Below are 15,715 nucleotides of genomic sequence, written 5' to 3' on the forward strand. Positions count from 1 at the left end.
CAGTGCTGCAAGGCACCCTGCGAGGAAATTCTGGAAATGCTCTAAGCTGTAGGAATGCTAGGGATACAGATTTTACTGCCAGAGAAATTCTGTGAGGAATTAATATTACAGGGGCATCCATGCTATTAATCCAAGTATCATTACAGAATGTTAGGTGAATTACCTTTCCTGGTATCCATTAACAGAACAATGTCATTAGATGAGAACTGAGTTAATCTATAATGAATAAAACGTAAAGACAGGTTGTGTTATCCAGAAGCAGACCACAAATTATATTTTCCCTCATCCTTTAACAAAATAATTCATTTTACTATTAGTGTGCAACAAACTATGCTTCTTAATGTGAGAAGACAGCAGACCCCCAAGAAACAACCCCAGCTCTGTTGCAAGTAGTCTTCACAGAGATGGAGAGGTACTTTTTGTCTGCCTATTCCACTGATGGGTTGTAGAATGAAGGCATAGTTTACCCTTTATGATGGTATGTATATGTAAAAATAATATCAAATGTCTAGAGTGAAATAGATCTTGACTATGACTTACTACTGATTGTTCCCTATGCCCATCTAGTGCAAAGCTTTAGTGTGTTTCTTCTATCCTTGCCAACTAACATTTCTGTTGATTTTTCTTTTTAGGTATATCTTTATTACTAGAACTTTTTCTTCTTTGTTTCAGTCTACATACGCATGTCTTCATTATCTGATAATACTGTCACCATATGTACAAATGAAAATTACTTAATACGCTAAAGAGCTTTTTACAGAAGGAAAAAGCAACTCTTATTTTTGAAAGCTGTTAATGAATGCTATCTTTTTATCAGATGTGTTCTTTAAGTGAACACTTTTGAATGCCCTTTTTGTGCAAGCAGAATTTGCTATATGAGGTGCTCATGTGAGCATCATCTTCCCAGAATCAGATTGCTCAACACAATGAAAATAAACACAAACTTGTGGAACCTTTGATGCTATAGAAATGAAAAATCTCATAATGTTGCATGTTTAATTTTCAAACTTTAAGCAGGGCACGTGTTGCATTCTGGTCATGAATATGCTGCCTTTTAGCAGTTGTGTAGTAGAAGCACTCTTGGCATTTTTTCTGCCCCAGCAGTGCTCATCTAGGCATTAGCCACAAACTGTTCTGTAAGAGAAGAGAGGGAAAGTATTCTTATCTTGTTAGATGCTGAGCATGGTGAGAGAACAGCAGCACAGACTAAGTATTTGGGATCTTAAAACAAGCTGGTGGACTTCCATTATGCTGTACTTATTTTTAAGAGGATGCAGAAGGGCACAGTGTTCTTAAACCAAACCTATCGAGTTCCAGGAATTTCACTGCAGTAATGGTCAGTACAATTTGTTGTGCGTGTAGCAAAAGGCATCCTATGGCTTCTGTCGTCTGCTGTCACCTGTGTATTGTAGAAATTGAATGTAACAGCATAGCAAACTGCGTAAATAAAAATCTGTCATGTCTCCTCCTGGTCAGTTTTCAAGAGTAGCACTGGTTCTGTTCCTTCTTCTGAAACTAGAATAATGTCTTTATTTAATGCCATCTTTATTTCTGTTTCTCTAGGACTTCATTTTTTGGTTCTGTCTGTACTGCTTTTATGTATCTGAGATGACTTCGTTCTGTCCTTACTACTTATATTCTTAATGTGCTTATACACTGTTGTCATGTCTATGTTTTGTCATCACTCTAAAAGAAAATTTTACGTATGTTTGTTATTGTTTCCCAGAGTACTCAAGGGATGTACTTAAATGATGTCTCCCTTGAATTTTTCCAAATGGATTTTTTCCCAAGCATTTCTAATTCTCTGGAGACTTACATAAGATATCATTTTCATGTTTTGACCGGTATGCATACCTCCTTTTTTAGTGTTTTCATAGTGTGTTATCAAGTTGTTTATTCTCCCTTTGAGACTATGATTAAAAAAAAAAAAACAAACTAGCACTTCTTTAGACACCTCCTTTTTGTATTGCCATGTTTCATTACCTTTTATTTTCAGTCATTTAGCTAATTAATTTGTATGACAGTATTTCTATCCAAGGCATTTTTGTTTTTTTAGGTGAGCTATCAAATTATTATTATATCAAACTATTAAATACTTTACTGATATCCAAGTATGTGACAGCTACTGCATCCCTTTCTTCTACTATTGTAGTGATTAAAAAAAAAAAGCATCAACTACCCACATGTAAAGCCTACAGTCTCAGTTAATTCCATTTTGCTGCTTTACACATTTGTTGCCAATATTCATGAGCACTCTGATCTAACTGGAGTGATGTTTCCTGCTTCACTTGTGAAGAATATTTTCAAAGTATTTTTGTGTTTATAAAAGTTATAAGGTGCCCTAGTATCTGGTGCTAGATATGGTCTGAACTAAAGTGAAGTTAGTGACGTAAATTATGCAATCTATGTGCACTGGAAAAAAATATTACCACAGTTCTGGTATTGCAAAGGTACACAGAATTTATTGTGAAATTCACTCTAAAAAGAAGGAAGGGGAAGTATTAGAAAATAAGGCATTGAAGAATGTGTAATTTCTAACATTTAAATTAAAGCAACTTAAGCTTTTTTTGACCTCTTATCATGATTATCACTCTGCTAAATCTGCCCCTCTATCAATATCTACATTGTTAAATAGCTTACATAAAACTAAACAATCCTCTTCACAGTAAATACTGTTGCTTACTCTTAACATGACAAAAGTATTCATTTTTGCATGTGCCTGTTCTGGTGGTTGTGGAGTATCCCTTTGTGCTCATGTTGCAAGAAAGCAGAGGAAGAAGTGACCCCAAACTCACCTCCAACTTTGCCTGTTTGCTTCATGCAGATCTCACTCTTCAGTCAAAAATTGTGTGACTCTCTGTGTACTGGCAGATAATCAAGGTCAGGAAGATAAAGCAGAAATATAATAATTATATACTTTATCTTGCAGAACCCACAACATTCAAAGCATGCACATTTGACTTTGACTAGTTGAAATTACAAATCCCTTTCTATGCAGGACTTATGTAAATATTCACATGAAAGTACACTAACCAACTTTGTTCTGTTTTCATCTCCAGCAGACAAATTTGCTCTTTGGAAGCTTGCTTATAAATGTTGTGCTTACCCCTCTGCCATGGCTGGAACAAGTAACTCTTGTTTCTGTGCCCACTCAAACCTGATGGTGGTTGGCCTCCTTGCTCATTTATATGTTCTCACGACATCTTTGGTTTCCAAAATGCATTAATGTTAAACAAACATAATTCAATTTTTTGATAACACTTTATTACCATGTCCATCTCTTCTTAGAACTTTTTACCATTCTGTGACTTTCTTCACCTTTTGCAGCACACTCCTCTATGAGAAAACTGCCTTATTCAGGCCTTACTGATTAAGATTTTAGAGGATGGTGTTAGGAACCAGAAACTTTTGGAAATTTTTCTGCACAGAAAAGTGAAAGCAAGAGGTATCTTAAGATCTTTTAATCAAATCCAGACTTGTTAGAAATAATGATAAATTTAAAAAGAATCCCCTGCTGGAAAAAAGCAGTGCACTTAGCATGTCTAGATTTACTTATTCCAAACTTAGTTGCAGGAGAAGGAAGTTATCTCTCAATATCTAATGAACAACTTTATGGCATGGATCTCTGAACAAGAAACCCATCCCACATTCACTGTAGGTCATGTTACCCCTTTATCTAGGGTAGCTTTCTACCTTTGCAAAAACACTTTTTCTCTGTTCTCTTTACTCAAGCTGGGTTTTGACCTTCTCTAATGTTTTTTTTTTTTTTTTTTTTTTTCCTAAGTGTGTCTAAAACATGTCTTAAAATGGTCTTTACTCATGGGCTATCAGGAGTTGAATGAGGCCATGAGTAGGAGGCCATGTCGTTCCATCAGGCCATGTCTGTCCATTGAACAGAGGCAACATTCTCATTTGCAATTGAGGAATCAATTTCATCTGGCTGGTTTGAAGGCTTTAAAGCTAAGTTTATCTCTCTTGGCTATTAAAAATACATTTAATGATAGATTCAGCATGTCAAAGATTCTTTAAGGGAAAGCAAGAGATAAAACAAGTACAATGTTATGTTGCTGGGCAGTCAGTTTATAACTGTCATCCTTTATTTCATCTCCAACCTTCAGTCTGATCTTGTGTGGGAAGTAGAAGAGGACACTTCATAGCACCATCACTGAAATGCAGGCAGATTGTAGAACCATTTTGAGAAAAGTGAGAAATCCAATTTCATTGTAATAATGTTGTTTTAAGGAAAAAAATTAGCCTGATTGGTAGCTGCTCAGAAGGATAAAACATAGACTTATGCTTCCTGTTATTGTTTGGCAAGTGCGTTCTGCAACCCATGGGACAGCGTATCATCTCATCGATTTTGTTCCTGACGATTGCTGCTTATGTAGCCCACCTTTTGGCCCATGCAGTTTGCAGCTAGGAGTCTCCTCTGATTTGTAGGGATTGCTGTATTTCAAATCCCATCTTAGCTTTTCTTTTGAAAGAAATGTCCCTGCTGTTTTCTCTTGCAGAGAGTGCCTTGAAATGTAAACTGGATACCTGGGGTTAAAAACGTTGCTACTGATTTATTTTCCCTAAGCTATTGATTATGTGGTCTTCTAGTCACTAATGCCAGGTCTGTACTGCTAGCAAGGTTGTGGAGAAAATGTCAGTGTTACCTCTTTTTTGGTGAGGTATAGGTAATAGGGGACTGCTATAAGGAATAGTTGCAAAAGAACTTTTCCTTTCATACATTGTATTGTCCCTAAGATAATTTGCTGACTGAGGTTAAAATATAGGAAAAGCTTTGGGTTGGCTTTTTGAAACTTGTAGTATATTACCATAATTTTTCCATGTCATGGCAGTGCTCCATGGGAGGAACGGGCTGTTGCTGGTTATATAGACTACCAGTAAATTCCTTTGTTCTTCCCTTTTGAAAGCCTAAGATGTGTCCAGCTCTGCTATGCAGTGATTGTGATTTCTAGCCGCAAAAAGACAGGTCATGTAAACCTGTCTCATGAAGACTATAAGTCTTCCGTTGCAATTTTTTTCAAGGCATTTAATTTTACCCTCGTTTTCTTCTATATAAAAACTGAGAAGATAGAAAAAAAATAAAATATATATATTTTACTGAAAGCTTTTTGGTGATTGTTGAGTAGTTGCACATGCTATAAACATCCGGATATATCATGTACAGCACTTACTTGAACCCACAGACTCTCAGCTTCTCTGGAAAGTTGCCTTTTGCTGTGCTTTTTCTGGGGCTGCAGCACAAGTAGCTCAGTGTCCTCTTCGTGGTGGGACTCTCATTGTGGCTTAAAAAAATCTGTTTTTTTTTTTTTTTTTTTTTTTGCATAGGTTTCCTTAAGTTTTAGATGTCTGCCAAACTGTCACATTATTGATCGTTTAACCTCCAAAAAGCTTCTTGCCTGTCTCAATCTAGTATTTGACATTTTAAACAAATCAGTTACTTGCATAAATAAGCACCCTGCTGTCTTATCCTAGGTTTTGAGAATATGCATTTTCCTTACCTGCATGTATTTATTTGCTTGAAATTGAAGTGGGCTTGAGATCGAGAATAGATTGGAAATACATTTAAAAGTCTGCTTTCAAAAGCCTTTCCTTTTCCCAAGTAACACTCTCTGTGAAATATTTTGTTGATTTCTTTTTCTCCAATTAGCCATATTCCCTTTTAGCAAGGTTTTAATGTTTTTTTTTTTTTTTTTTTTTTTTTTAGTAGAGAAATCATGTTTAATTAAAAGTTACTTGCATGTTTTCAATTATAGATGATAATTTGTTTGGCTTTACACTCTCAATTGCCTCGAGTAATTTCTTGTAGAAATACATATAATCTATTTGCATGTTTGAAGTATTAGCGTGTCATTTGCATAGCTTGTGTGTAACACTTAAACAAACCACAGGGGCTTAGGAAGGGCAGATCATGTTTTTTTTTAGTTCTTTCTGGCCCGTCCTGAATAGATATGGAACCAACTTTTGCTGAGAGAACTGGAAATTGTGTTATCAAATCAAGTCTCAATTCTCTAGACAGGTTGTTTTGGCAAATAATTGGGAGTTGAGCAGGTGTGACAGCAGAACTGTTATATACATATTTTTGCTTGACATAAGTCAAGTGGATTGATGTTGATTCTTACTTCACGCCCTTGTCTAATTCCCTTGTAGCAGAGGGAATCTATATTAACGCATCCCAGTTGGTGTATGTCACGATTCCAACAGACAAAGCTGTTGTAGGTTTAGTTGCTGGAGGTGAGATGGTAGCAGGTTTAAATTTTTTTTGTGACCACGTGTTAAAACCATAGTTTGATTGGTCTACTAACATAAGTTCTGTGGTTAGGTCCTTGAGTGGAACGTAGCATATGTTTCTCCTCACCCATGTTTAGAGAGGTGAACTCAGCCTGGTTTAGGTACAGTGAAGTACTGCCATGGTAAAGGTGATGGAGTGTCTATTTTATATGGTAAGACTAAAAGAGCATGGCTTGTTTAGTCTGATGTGACAGCTGATAGGAAATGTGATTGCCTTCTATAAATGCATAAAACCACCATTCAGGGGAAAGAATCTGTTAAATAGTGCTGCTCAGGAACAGGTTGGTACTAATGCAGCTTGACTGTACAGTAGAAGCTTCTCTCTAACCATCAGAGCAATGAGGTTACAAAACAGTTTTCTAATGGTAGCCTGTGGACAAAAATATCCCAAACTGGTATGGTTAAAGTGGAATTGAATACTTCTGCTGTCACTTCCTGTGTACCTGCAGTAGTAGCTCCAGTGCTATGCTTATATACCAGTTTTCAGTATTTTGGCTAACTTTCCTAGTACAGCGAAGACCTACATGAAACCCTGGGATCCAGACCTTGCCTCAGTTCTTAGTGAAAAAGTATCCGTACAGCTCATCCTACTTTTTGAGTTGACAGCAGTTTTCTCTTTTGTTTGCCACATCCGTGCCACGCTCCTTTTTGCTGGTAGATGCTAGTCAGAAAGGTCACCACCATTGTCACCTCCCTGATGTAAGGACCTTGATTTCTTTTTTGCTGTTGTAGCACGCTTTTTCACAGATGGTGTGAACTGGAGCGCTCCTAGCAGATCAGAGCTGTTTCATTAGGATTCTTGTCCTGAAATGAGAGATTTGAACATGTGAATCACATTTCCAAGAGAAGGCAACATAGAATTGCTGCTCATTGGGTGAGTCCAGTTCTGATTCAACGAAAGATAGAAGAGCTCCTTTCGTATTTTTTTAAATAGACACCTTCAGTTGTTTGAGTGTGTGGTGGTAAGCACCTATCATCCAGAGACTTACCAAGCTCAAAATTGCAAGATGCTTACTCAGCATCTGTGAGGAGCTGCTCCAAGTCTGGGAGGAGATGAGATTGAAGGTGCATCAGCTCTTCAGTGTGCATTTAGTCAGCTTCTGGCAGCTCAGCATCAGACATGCTTTGATATTCTCTTTTCAGCTATCTTTCCTTAGGAGATTCTCACTCTGGCTTCTGAGTGCCCTTCTGCAGTCACCAATTTCATTCCTTATCAGCAACACATGAAAAGGGGAGGAAAACTGGGGAGACTTGAAGTCATGTAAAGTCCAGCAGCTAGATCTAAAAATGTCATTGTTATTCTTACAAAACTGTTGCTCTGTGAGAATGAGCATGGTTAGGTCTTACATTCTGTGTTTGAGGTTGCTGTATAGGTAAAACCCAGGAAGCACTTTGAAATGGATATTGCCACATTTTGCCACAGAGGACTTGACATGAGAAGAAAAATACCCTCTTTGCTTCAGAATTAATTCAGTGTTTTATAATAAACACTGTTTCCTTCTTTCCTCTTTTTCTGTTTAGTGTTAAGATACTCCATCTAATGTTTGTTTAAAATGATGCTGATAATAAGCAGAGAATAGATCTTTATGAGTAGCTGAAATTTGTCTGGTATTTAAATATTACTGATGTTTCAGTGGCACATATTTCTTGTTTAATATTCAGGCATGGCATTTGTTTTTGAAGGAGTACTTATCTTCTGTGATCAGGGAGAGTAGCAGTTAGGAGCAGCAGTGATGTGAGTCATTTTGACAGTGAGCAAACTTGTCAGTGTGTTCACGTTTTCAAGACTAGATGGTCTTAGACATCCATTTTTTCCTAAATATTTTTCAAAGTACTAATGAAAATTTAAACAGCTGTGGCTCATGATGTCTTGAATTGAAAAGATCATGAATTAACAATTGCATTTTACTGCTAAAATACTACTTGTTTACTGGAAAGTCACAATGGGGTAATGATAAGGTTCAGTGAGGTTCTTTTGTAATACTTTTAATAGCTAAATTTGACAATCCCATAGTGTAAAATATGTCAGTCCTAAGAAGAATAGAGAGAATTTGTAATGAACACACACACTGTAAGGCAGTGAATTCTTTTTTTAGTCAAATGAATTTATACGTTAAGTACCTTTAAGCCCCGGGTGGTTTTTTGTTAGTTTTTGTTGTTGTTGTTGTCGTCTCTTCCTTCCATAAGCCTCGTTTTCATTAATTTCACACTGGCCACTTTGGGATAAACTAGAATTTCACTGCATGCATATAATACGTTTGTGTTAGAAAGTGAAAATTTCATGGTTTTGGCTGAAATGTTGGTGTATTACAGCTGTCTCTTGCCTAAGGCCATCTGCATAGGAGAATATTTCTTTAACAGAGTAAATCATAAAAAGATTGTAGCAGACTTATTGGAACCATTCTTCTGTATCTCTGACTGCTGCCGTTCTTGTTAAAGATATTAAAAAAGAGGCTCAGTGGATCAAAATGTGTTATTTGTGTAAGAATACTTGCTTTGCAATTGTTTCAGAGGGGAAAAAAAAATCCATGCTACATTCACTGGCTCTTTAATTTGGATTGCCAATGATAATGCAGAGTCTACTGCTAAAGAAAGGTAGGATGCAGAGGCAGAAACATTAGTGCTAATCTGCTGCAGAAGGACTAGATAAATCAGCACAGCTCTCATACATCACTAAGAGAGAAGCTGATTGCAACTTGACCATGTGCCTAAGTGGTCACATCAGCAACAAGAACGGAGCATGGATAAAAAAATTAAAATGTACCCTTAGGGCTACTTGCTGTGCAGGACCCATAATAACACATCAATGTAAGTTCAAGATTTCTTTATTTTTTATTTCCCTTTGTAATTATTGTTGTTTACAAGATTATATTTTTATTCTGCATAGATTTAGGGGAAATATAATGGAGTGAAGTATAATGCTAAACAGCTAATAGTTTGATAATGTTTATATCTGTGAATAATAATGGACTTTATTGCTGCGTGTTTCAGTGTAGTTCTTTCTTTGAGGATATTTTAATATTTAATCCTAACCATCATATGTCAGAAATTGAGTAAGGTTTGGGGTGAGATGGGAGTGAGATCTCTCTCTTCATCTTTGTCATCTTACATTTCAAAAGGACTCGAGAGGCAGAATGCCACAAATATATATTACTACTACTGGGAGAATTTTTCCATTGCTTTATTCTTTCTGTTAAGAAAAATACTTTTAGAGAATGATTTCTGTGGACCTTTTTGTATTCCTGAATTACACACAGATGGTAATTTTCCTACAATTAAAAAAAAAAGTGCAATTGTTTAATTTAACGTCACTTGAGCATCTGCAAAAAGGGGAGGCAGGGATAAATGGAAACTGAGTAATCATTGATTGCTAGTCTGCAAATTAAATTTAAAAAGTTTTTGCAGTAAATCTTATTTCAGATCTTTTTTTTTTTTTTTTTTTTTAAACTAAATTAGGTTATCTTATTTAAATTGAGGCTACAATATAGCAAACAAATGTGTGAAAAGATTCTGGATATTCCACGTTTCCAGCTCTACCAGACTATAAAGATGTTGTTGATTGTTGCTACAAGGGAATATCTTAACTGTAGAAATCAGAGCAGCATGTTTAAATAATACATGGGAAAATAAAAAGGAAAAGTGGAATATTACTGTTCAGGTGTTACAGTGATGCTTTGTTCAAAGAAAAAAGTATACAGTAAAAGCTACTGATGTAGAATCTTATGCTGTCTCTCATGGCTTTAGGAAAAGACAGGCTTTTTTTTTTTTTTTTTTTTTAGGAAAGGGCAGGTTTTGCTGTGCACTCTGAAAGTGGGATATTTTTGGAAGCATGTTTAAAAAAAACAAAACAAAAACAATAATACTTTACATATTTACTTATTTTTAGGGAAAGTTAGGGTGCTTCAAGCAAATTTATGGAATATGAAAAAGGAGGAGTGAAGGATGCCTCAGTGATAGGAACTTGAGAAAGTAAGTGTAAAGATACAGAAAAACACCTATTTATTTTTTGTTTTGTGGCTATGGTCAAGTGTAATAACAGGAGGCTTAGAAAGTAGCCTGCATTTAATTGACAAATGGATTATTTTTGTTGCAAGTGAAAAATGTGTAAGTAGTTGTATCTGCCATACAGATAGTTGTATGGCAAGAAGAACAAGAGGTGGGAATGGAGAAAGGGAAAGGTGAGGCTTTATGTCAAAAAAAAAAAAAAAAGTTAATTCTTCCCAGCATTATAAATAACCAGCCTGGTTTACTGACAGATGAAATGTGGACCAAGTGACAAGTTTATTTTTGTGCAGGATATGCATGTGCACGATCACACAGGCTCTTGGTTGTACACAGCCCCTGAAGCTGCTGAGGTCCCATTGGGAACATGTAGCTTTACATTCTGACTTGGAGAGGAAAAAAAAAAAGGAAAGATGTATGGCAACAGGAAGCATGGAGGATTTAGTGGTTTCTTGGCTGTCGCTTCTGTTTTCATGTACCCAATGTGGTATTAAGTTGTAAACTCCATGGCAGACTGATTATATTCTTGTAACACGTGAAAAATGTAATAATCTGGCTCCAGTTAATGGAGCTCTGCTTCTGTTACTAAAATAGAGAGGACCTTTTTTTCTGAGTTCATTGGAACAGCAGGCAAGTATTCTGGTTTACAGAGATAATAAAACAAGTAAATAGTTTTCCTTTTCTTGTAACTGGACAAAATTTATAAAGATTTAGAAGGCCAAAGTTATCGTGAACAGTTCAAAACTGCTACATATGAACACAACTACAGATTGTTGGCATATTGTGATCTTAAAACAAACACTTGCTTCTCTGTATTTCTGTGAGGTTTCATAATGTAGTCACTTAAATTATGTGCTAAATGAATTACATTGTATATGGTAAAACTGGGCTTAGGTCATGTTTTCTATTAAGTTTTCTTTTTAGCTGAAGAAACAAAAAGTACTGAGTGCATTTTGTAGGCCAGATTTGATCTTGTGTGTAGTTTTTATTAGTCAAGAGAAAGCACATCCTCTCACTCTAAAGTGAAATTCTGGATTTATCTATTATGCTGAGTGTTTTGCTGTTACCTGTAAATTCTCTCACTAGACTCCAACCTGGTCTTTATTTCTACTTTCAGTTTTAATCAATAAATTTATGCTAATTATAGTTTCTTGTTCTTAAGAGAAAAGTGTGCTAATGGACACCATTCCCTGCACTTTCGGAGCAGCAGGGGATTTGTTGATGCAGACTTCAGTATATTGAATTTGCTTATACCTATGATATTCAGGCAACAACATACAATAGGAGCAAGAATATTTTGGTGGAAAAGCTCCTATTTATTAATGTTACCAGTGCAAGGCCTGAAGCCTTAAAGCAGCATGTGCCCTATTGTGGTATCTCACACAGGCTATCAAAATACCTGAGTATAATCATAGGATTTCAAACCGTTTTGATTAGATGGCATTTATTTTAGTTTTCTGTCTACAGAACAGCACAACTTCTTAAAGCTAAAAGTTTGGCATCTTCCATCTCAGTGTTGGTCACAGAAGAAACCTGTATTGCCCCAAGAAGAGGTCCTTTGAGCTCTGTGATACCAAAAGAGAGAATGTACTGCATTGCTTCAAGGAATATGTTGTGTTCCTATCCCGAATCTTGCCTGATCTCCTCCCCAGACTAAGGCGTGACATGGCTTTTTTTGGTTCTTGCTCTTCCTTGTCCTTCTTGGGTTCTAGTCACCTCTGATGAGAAGACCATTTCCCAACTAGCCCTGGTGACCTGAGAACTGTAGTTCTTTGAAGTATGCCAGAAAAGCTCTTATCTTACTTTATCCATGCAGGCCTAAGAGCTCATTGATTTCTTCCCAAGTTCAATAATCACTAATCTGTCCTCTGAATTGTCTGGAATGCTCTGTATCACCACCAACTTCCTGTGTAAGATGTTAACTCGCAAGCTGTGGTATAGAAAGCAGCTACAGATCAACTCATACTTTCACGTCAGTTACCCCCTGAAGTACACTTTGAAAACTGTGTTCAACAACTTTGTCCTTGGGCAGCATTGCACGTGCTGTGAAGAGATACGTATGGTAATTATCTCAACAAAGTGAATTCCCATCTGTTATCAGTCTCTTCTAGGAAGACAATGAATCTCTGGAAGGAGCAAGAGAATTTTACATGTAATTGGATTATAATACAAATAATACCTGTTACAGCTGGCAGAATAACTGAATTAATTTATGCCCTGATTAGGTCCTCCAACCCAATCTTCAAACCTGTGTTGAAAATAACTTCATGTTTATAAATTTTTATGGAAGAAGATCATACATGGAAAGGAATTGCTTTGGTGTCACTCCTTCTAGCTTTCAAGTTGTCTTCCCAGCCTTGCTAAATGCTGCCCCTGAAGTGGATTTCTTCCAGAACGTTGTGAACTGCATGGTACTAGACTCTGCCGGGGCACACACAGCAGGGTTAGCCAACAGATAACTTCTAAGGACAACCACTTGCCTGATCTTTCAGTCTTGTTTAATGGAGATTTAGAATGAAAATATGTTCAAAGAGGGCATCATGCAGACTGATATCTATAACTCTGCTATTCTCTGAAAATCCTGATTAGGGTGACAGTGACTTGTGAAGCTTTATGAAGCTTTTTACAGTTTTTGTTACCTCTCTATTATTATCCTGGAAAGTAAATAGTTACATATTGGATAACCATATGGATGATGTGTTGGTATATTTTAAGAAGATTGCTCAGATGGCTCGGAGCCCACAGTGGCAGTGCCAGGATTTTTATGTACTGAAGATCTAAACAAATAACTGAAAGACGGAGGGGACAATCGCTGAAAGGAAGAGGGAGCAATAAAACTTAGAGCTCACCTTTAGCATTGGTGATGGGGATCAAGGCTGTGGGAGAAGTGTAGCATGGCTTCTTGTAGTGCAGTTGCTCCATCTCCCAGTTACGTTCCCTGTTTGAGCAGCGTAGGTGGCTGTTCCTGGTTTCTGTTCCCAGCACTATGCTGCCAGTGCTGCTGCTGCATGCTCCTGCCTCAGTGGTTCAGCTGAACTTCCCAGGAGGAGGTAGTGGAGACTCAGATTGAACTTTTCACTACAAGTCTGTACAAACCCCATTTTTTGATTTACTATGACCATTTTGTTGATAACAGGGCCATTGAATAATCTGACGTTGTTTTTCATTAGGACTGATGTTGAGTGGTGGAAGGAAGAAAGGAGGCAGAAAGAAAGGTGTGGGGAAAAGTACAAAGAAAATTCTTGAGGTATTGAGTAATTCCATAATGATGGTATCTGTTACCATTTTTGTTCAGTGTTTGAATACTGCTTATGCATATTAGCAATCTGTTTGAGTGAGAAAGGACCCTGTCAACCCAGTCCACTCACCGTGCTGTAAATGTAACCTTGGTGAAGGAAAGGAACTGTTTGAAACACTGATATCTTTTAGTCAGGATTTATCATGATCTGTAAATCACGTAATTCTTATAACAAGAAGCCTTCAGATGTTTTAAACCTTGGCAATTTTTCATCCATCAAGGAGATTTGAGAAAGACCAAGGCAGCAAGTGTTCTCTCAGACTAGACAGAGTGGGCTGTTGTATATCAGGAGCTGCATTTCCTATTTTGCTGCTTCTGCCAGAAATTCTTTTGTCAGAAACTTTGTCATTTGAGCTTTTATCTGTTTTGAGGGGAAGGAAGTTAAACATCCCAGTTAACATCACCATCACTGCAACAGTAATTCTGCAGACAGTGGAAGACTATGGAAAACTGATAACTGCACACAAATGCCTAATTTCCCCTGGCCGCAATGAGGAGAGAGAGAATTGTCAGCTCCATTTTACAGTGGGGAGATACTTCAGTACAGGTCTGTGCTTTTAATATTATTATTTTTTTAATTTTATTTTTTTTAATTTGTTAATTTTAATTTTTAATATTAAATATTAACCTGTGGATAATTCTGAATAAGCCAGGGTGGCAAGTATATTAGTTCCATGTCTGTTACTACTTTTTGCTGTATTGCTACATATACAGTTAACTGTCACAACTAATGCTGTTTTCTGTTACTGAATCTTCCTCTTTGAGAGAGCAAGAGTACAGGTCAGATTTCTCAGGAACTTTTTAAAAATTATTTTTAGTGCATTCACAAAGTTTCCCAAGAAGTTTGGATACAAGAATTAAAACCTTGCCTTCTTTAACCTCAATAGGTATGAACAAACCATCTGGGTTTCAGTGGGAAAGCTCTTGCATGCATTTGAGTGGAGAATTTGACCAAGAGTCAAGAAAGAAAGCTGGAAGTTTCAATATATATGAGACAGGCTATTTTTATTTTTATTTTTATTTTTATTTTTATTTTTATTTTTATTTTTATTTATTTATTTTTATTTTTATTTTTATTTACCACGTGATAACAGTGTTTCTGACTTCTGAGTTCCCTACTCTTCGGACAGTCTATTGTTAACAGAGTATTTGAATGTCAGTGTGGAGCTCAGCTTGCTGAGGGTTAGTGTGCAGCATTCAGCAGTCGGAGATCTCTCTCATTTGTTGCTAGTCCTATCAAGAACTACTACTGTGGTGAATGGCAGCATTCCAGACTGCATCTCAGTCACATGGATTATTCTTTCAAGCAATGCTTGTCTGGGGAAAAGACTATTTGGGGCTTGAATTTGAAGGGCCTTTCACAGTTTTGGTGTACTCAGCTGAGAAGAACAATCAATACTTTATGCATGTGTAGCTGCTGAAAGTGTTTAATATGTTTGCTCTCTGAGAAGAGTCCATGCCTGGGGTGAAAGTGACATAAAACACATCTCCTTTTTTTTTCCCTATTTTTTTTTCCCCCCAAATTAAGGTTTATGTGCTAATAACTTCATGGCAGTGACAACTAAAATGCATATTATCTTTGATGTACCTGTATTGTGGCCATCTTTGAAAGTGCCTAGCACCTGTCTGAAGATTTTATGACATTCATGCAGTAGTGGTGCTAGTAGTGGCAGTAGTGTGGGCTGTTGTGGAACAGGAAGGTTCAGTAGGGATGAAACAGAGACTTCCTGAAGGAGATGGAGCACTGGAAGACAAACAGAAAGCTGTTAACGCAATATAGCTGTCACTTCAAACATGTGGAGAACATGTGGTCAAATGCCTTTTGCATTTGCATTTTTGCATTCTTTGTTATGTTGAGAACACTTGTTCCTATCAAACAGAGTCTTGCAGGCACTGATACTACTTTTCAGCCCCCTAATTCACAGTACTTTTACTCACATATGCATATAATCCAAATAATTTAAGCACAAAAATCCTGTGCAGAAAGGATTTTATTCAAACAAAACAAAATAAACCACAACCCCCTCTGATGTTAATGCTCCAAAGGAAACCCAAGTATCTCCTGGGATTAATGAGTAGGTGGGAGGAGTTCATTGCCTCAGGCATAGCCAAGGG

At 36.8% G+C, this 15,715-nt stretch overlaps 1 protein-coding gene across 19 annotated transcripts in view; it reads left to right on the plus strand.

The window, feature by feature from the left end:
• Window positions 1-15,715, plus strand: part of RAPGEF4 (Rap guanine nucleotide exchange factor 4) — a 152,146-nt gene that overhangs the window by 31,807 nt on the left and 104,624 nt on the right. For 2 of the 19 annotated variants that reach the window (XM_013098867.4, XM_072040946.1), the window contains exon 2: window positions 13,972-14,147. The exons of 15 other annotated variants lie outside the window; for them this stretch is intronic. In XM_013098867.4, the coding sequence (XP_012954321.2) occupies window positions 14,091-14,147 (57 nt within the window). In that variant the 5' untranslated portion in view covers window positions 13,972-14,090. Of the gene's footprint in view, window positions 1-8,944; window positions 9,109-10,186; window positions 10,270-13,971; window positions 14,148-15,715 lie in introns of those variants that run through there. 2 more of the 19 variants (XM_072040945.1, XM_013098872.5) reach the window with 2 other exon arrangements.

This window comes from Anas platyrhynchos, chromosome 7, assembly GCF_047663525.1.
Source record: "Anas platyrhynchos isolate ZD024472 breed Pekin duck chromosome 7, IASCAAS_PekinDuck_T2T, whole genome shotgun sequence".
In the NCBI taxonomy this organism is placed as follows: domain Eukaryota; kingdom Metazoa; phylum Chordata; class Aves; order Anseriformes; family Anatidae; genus Anas; species Anas platyrhynchos.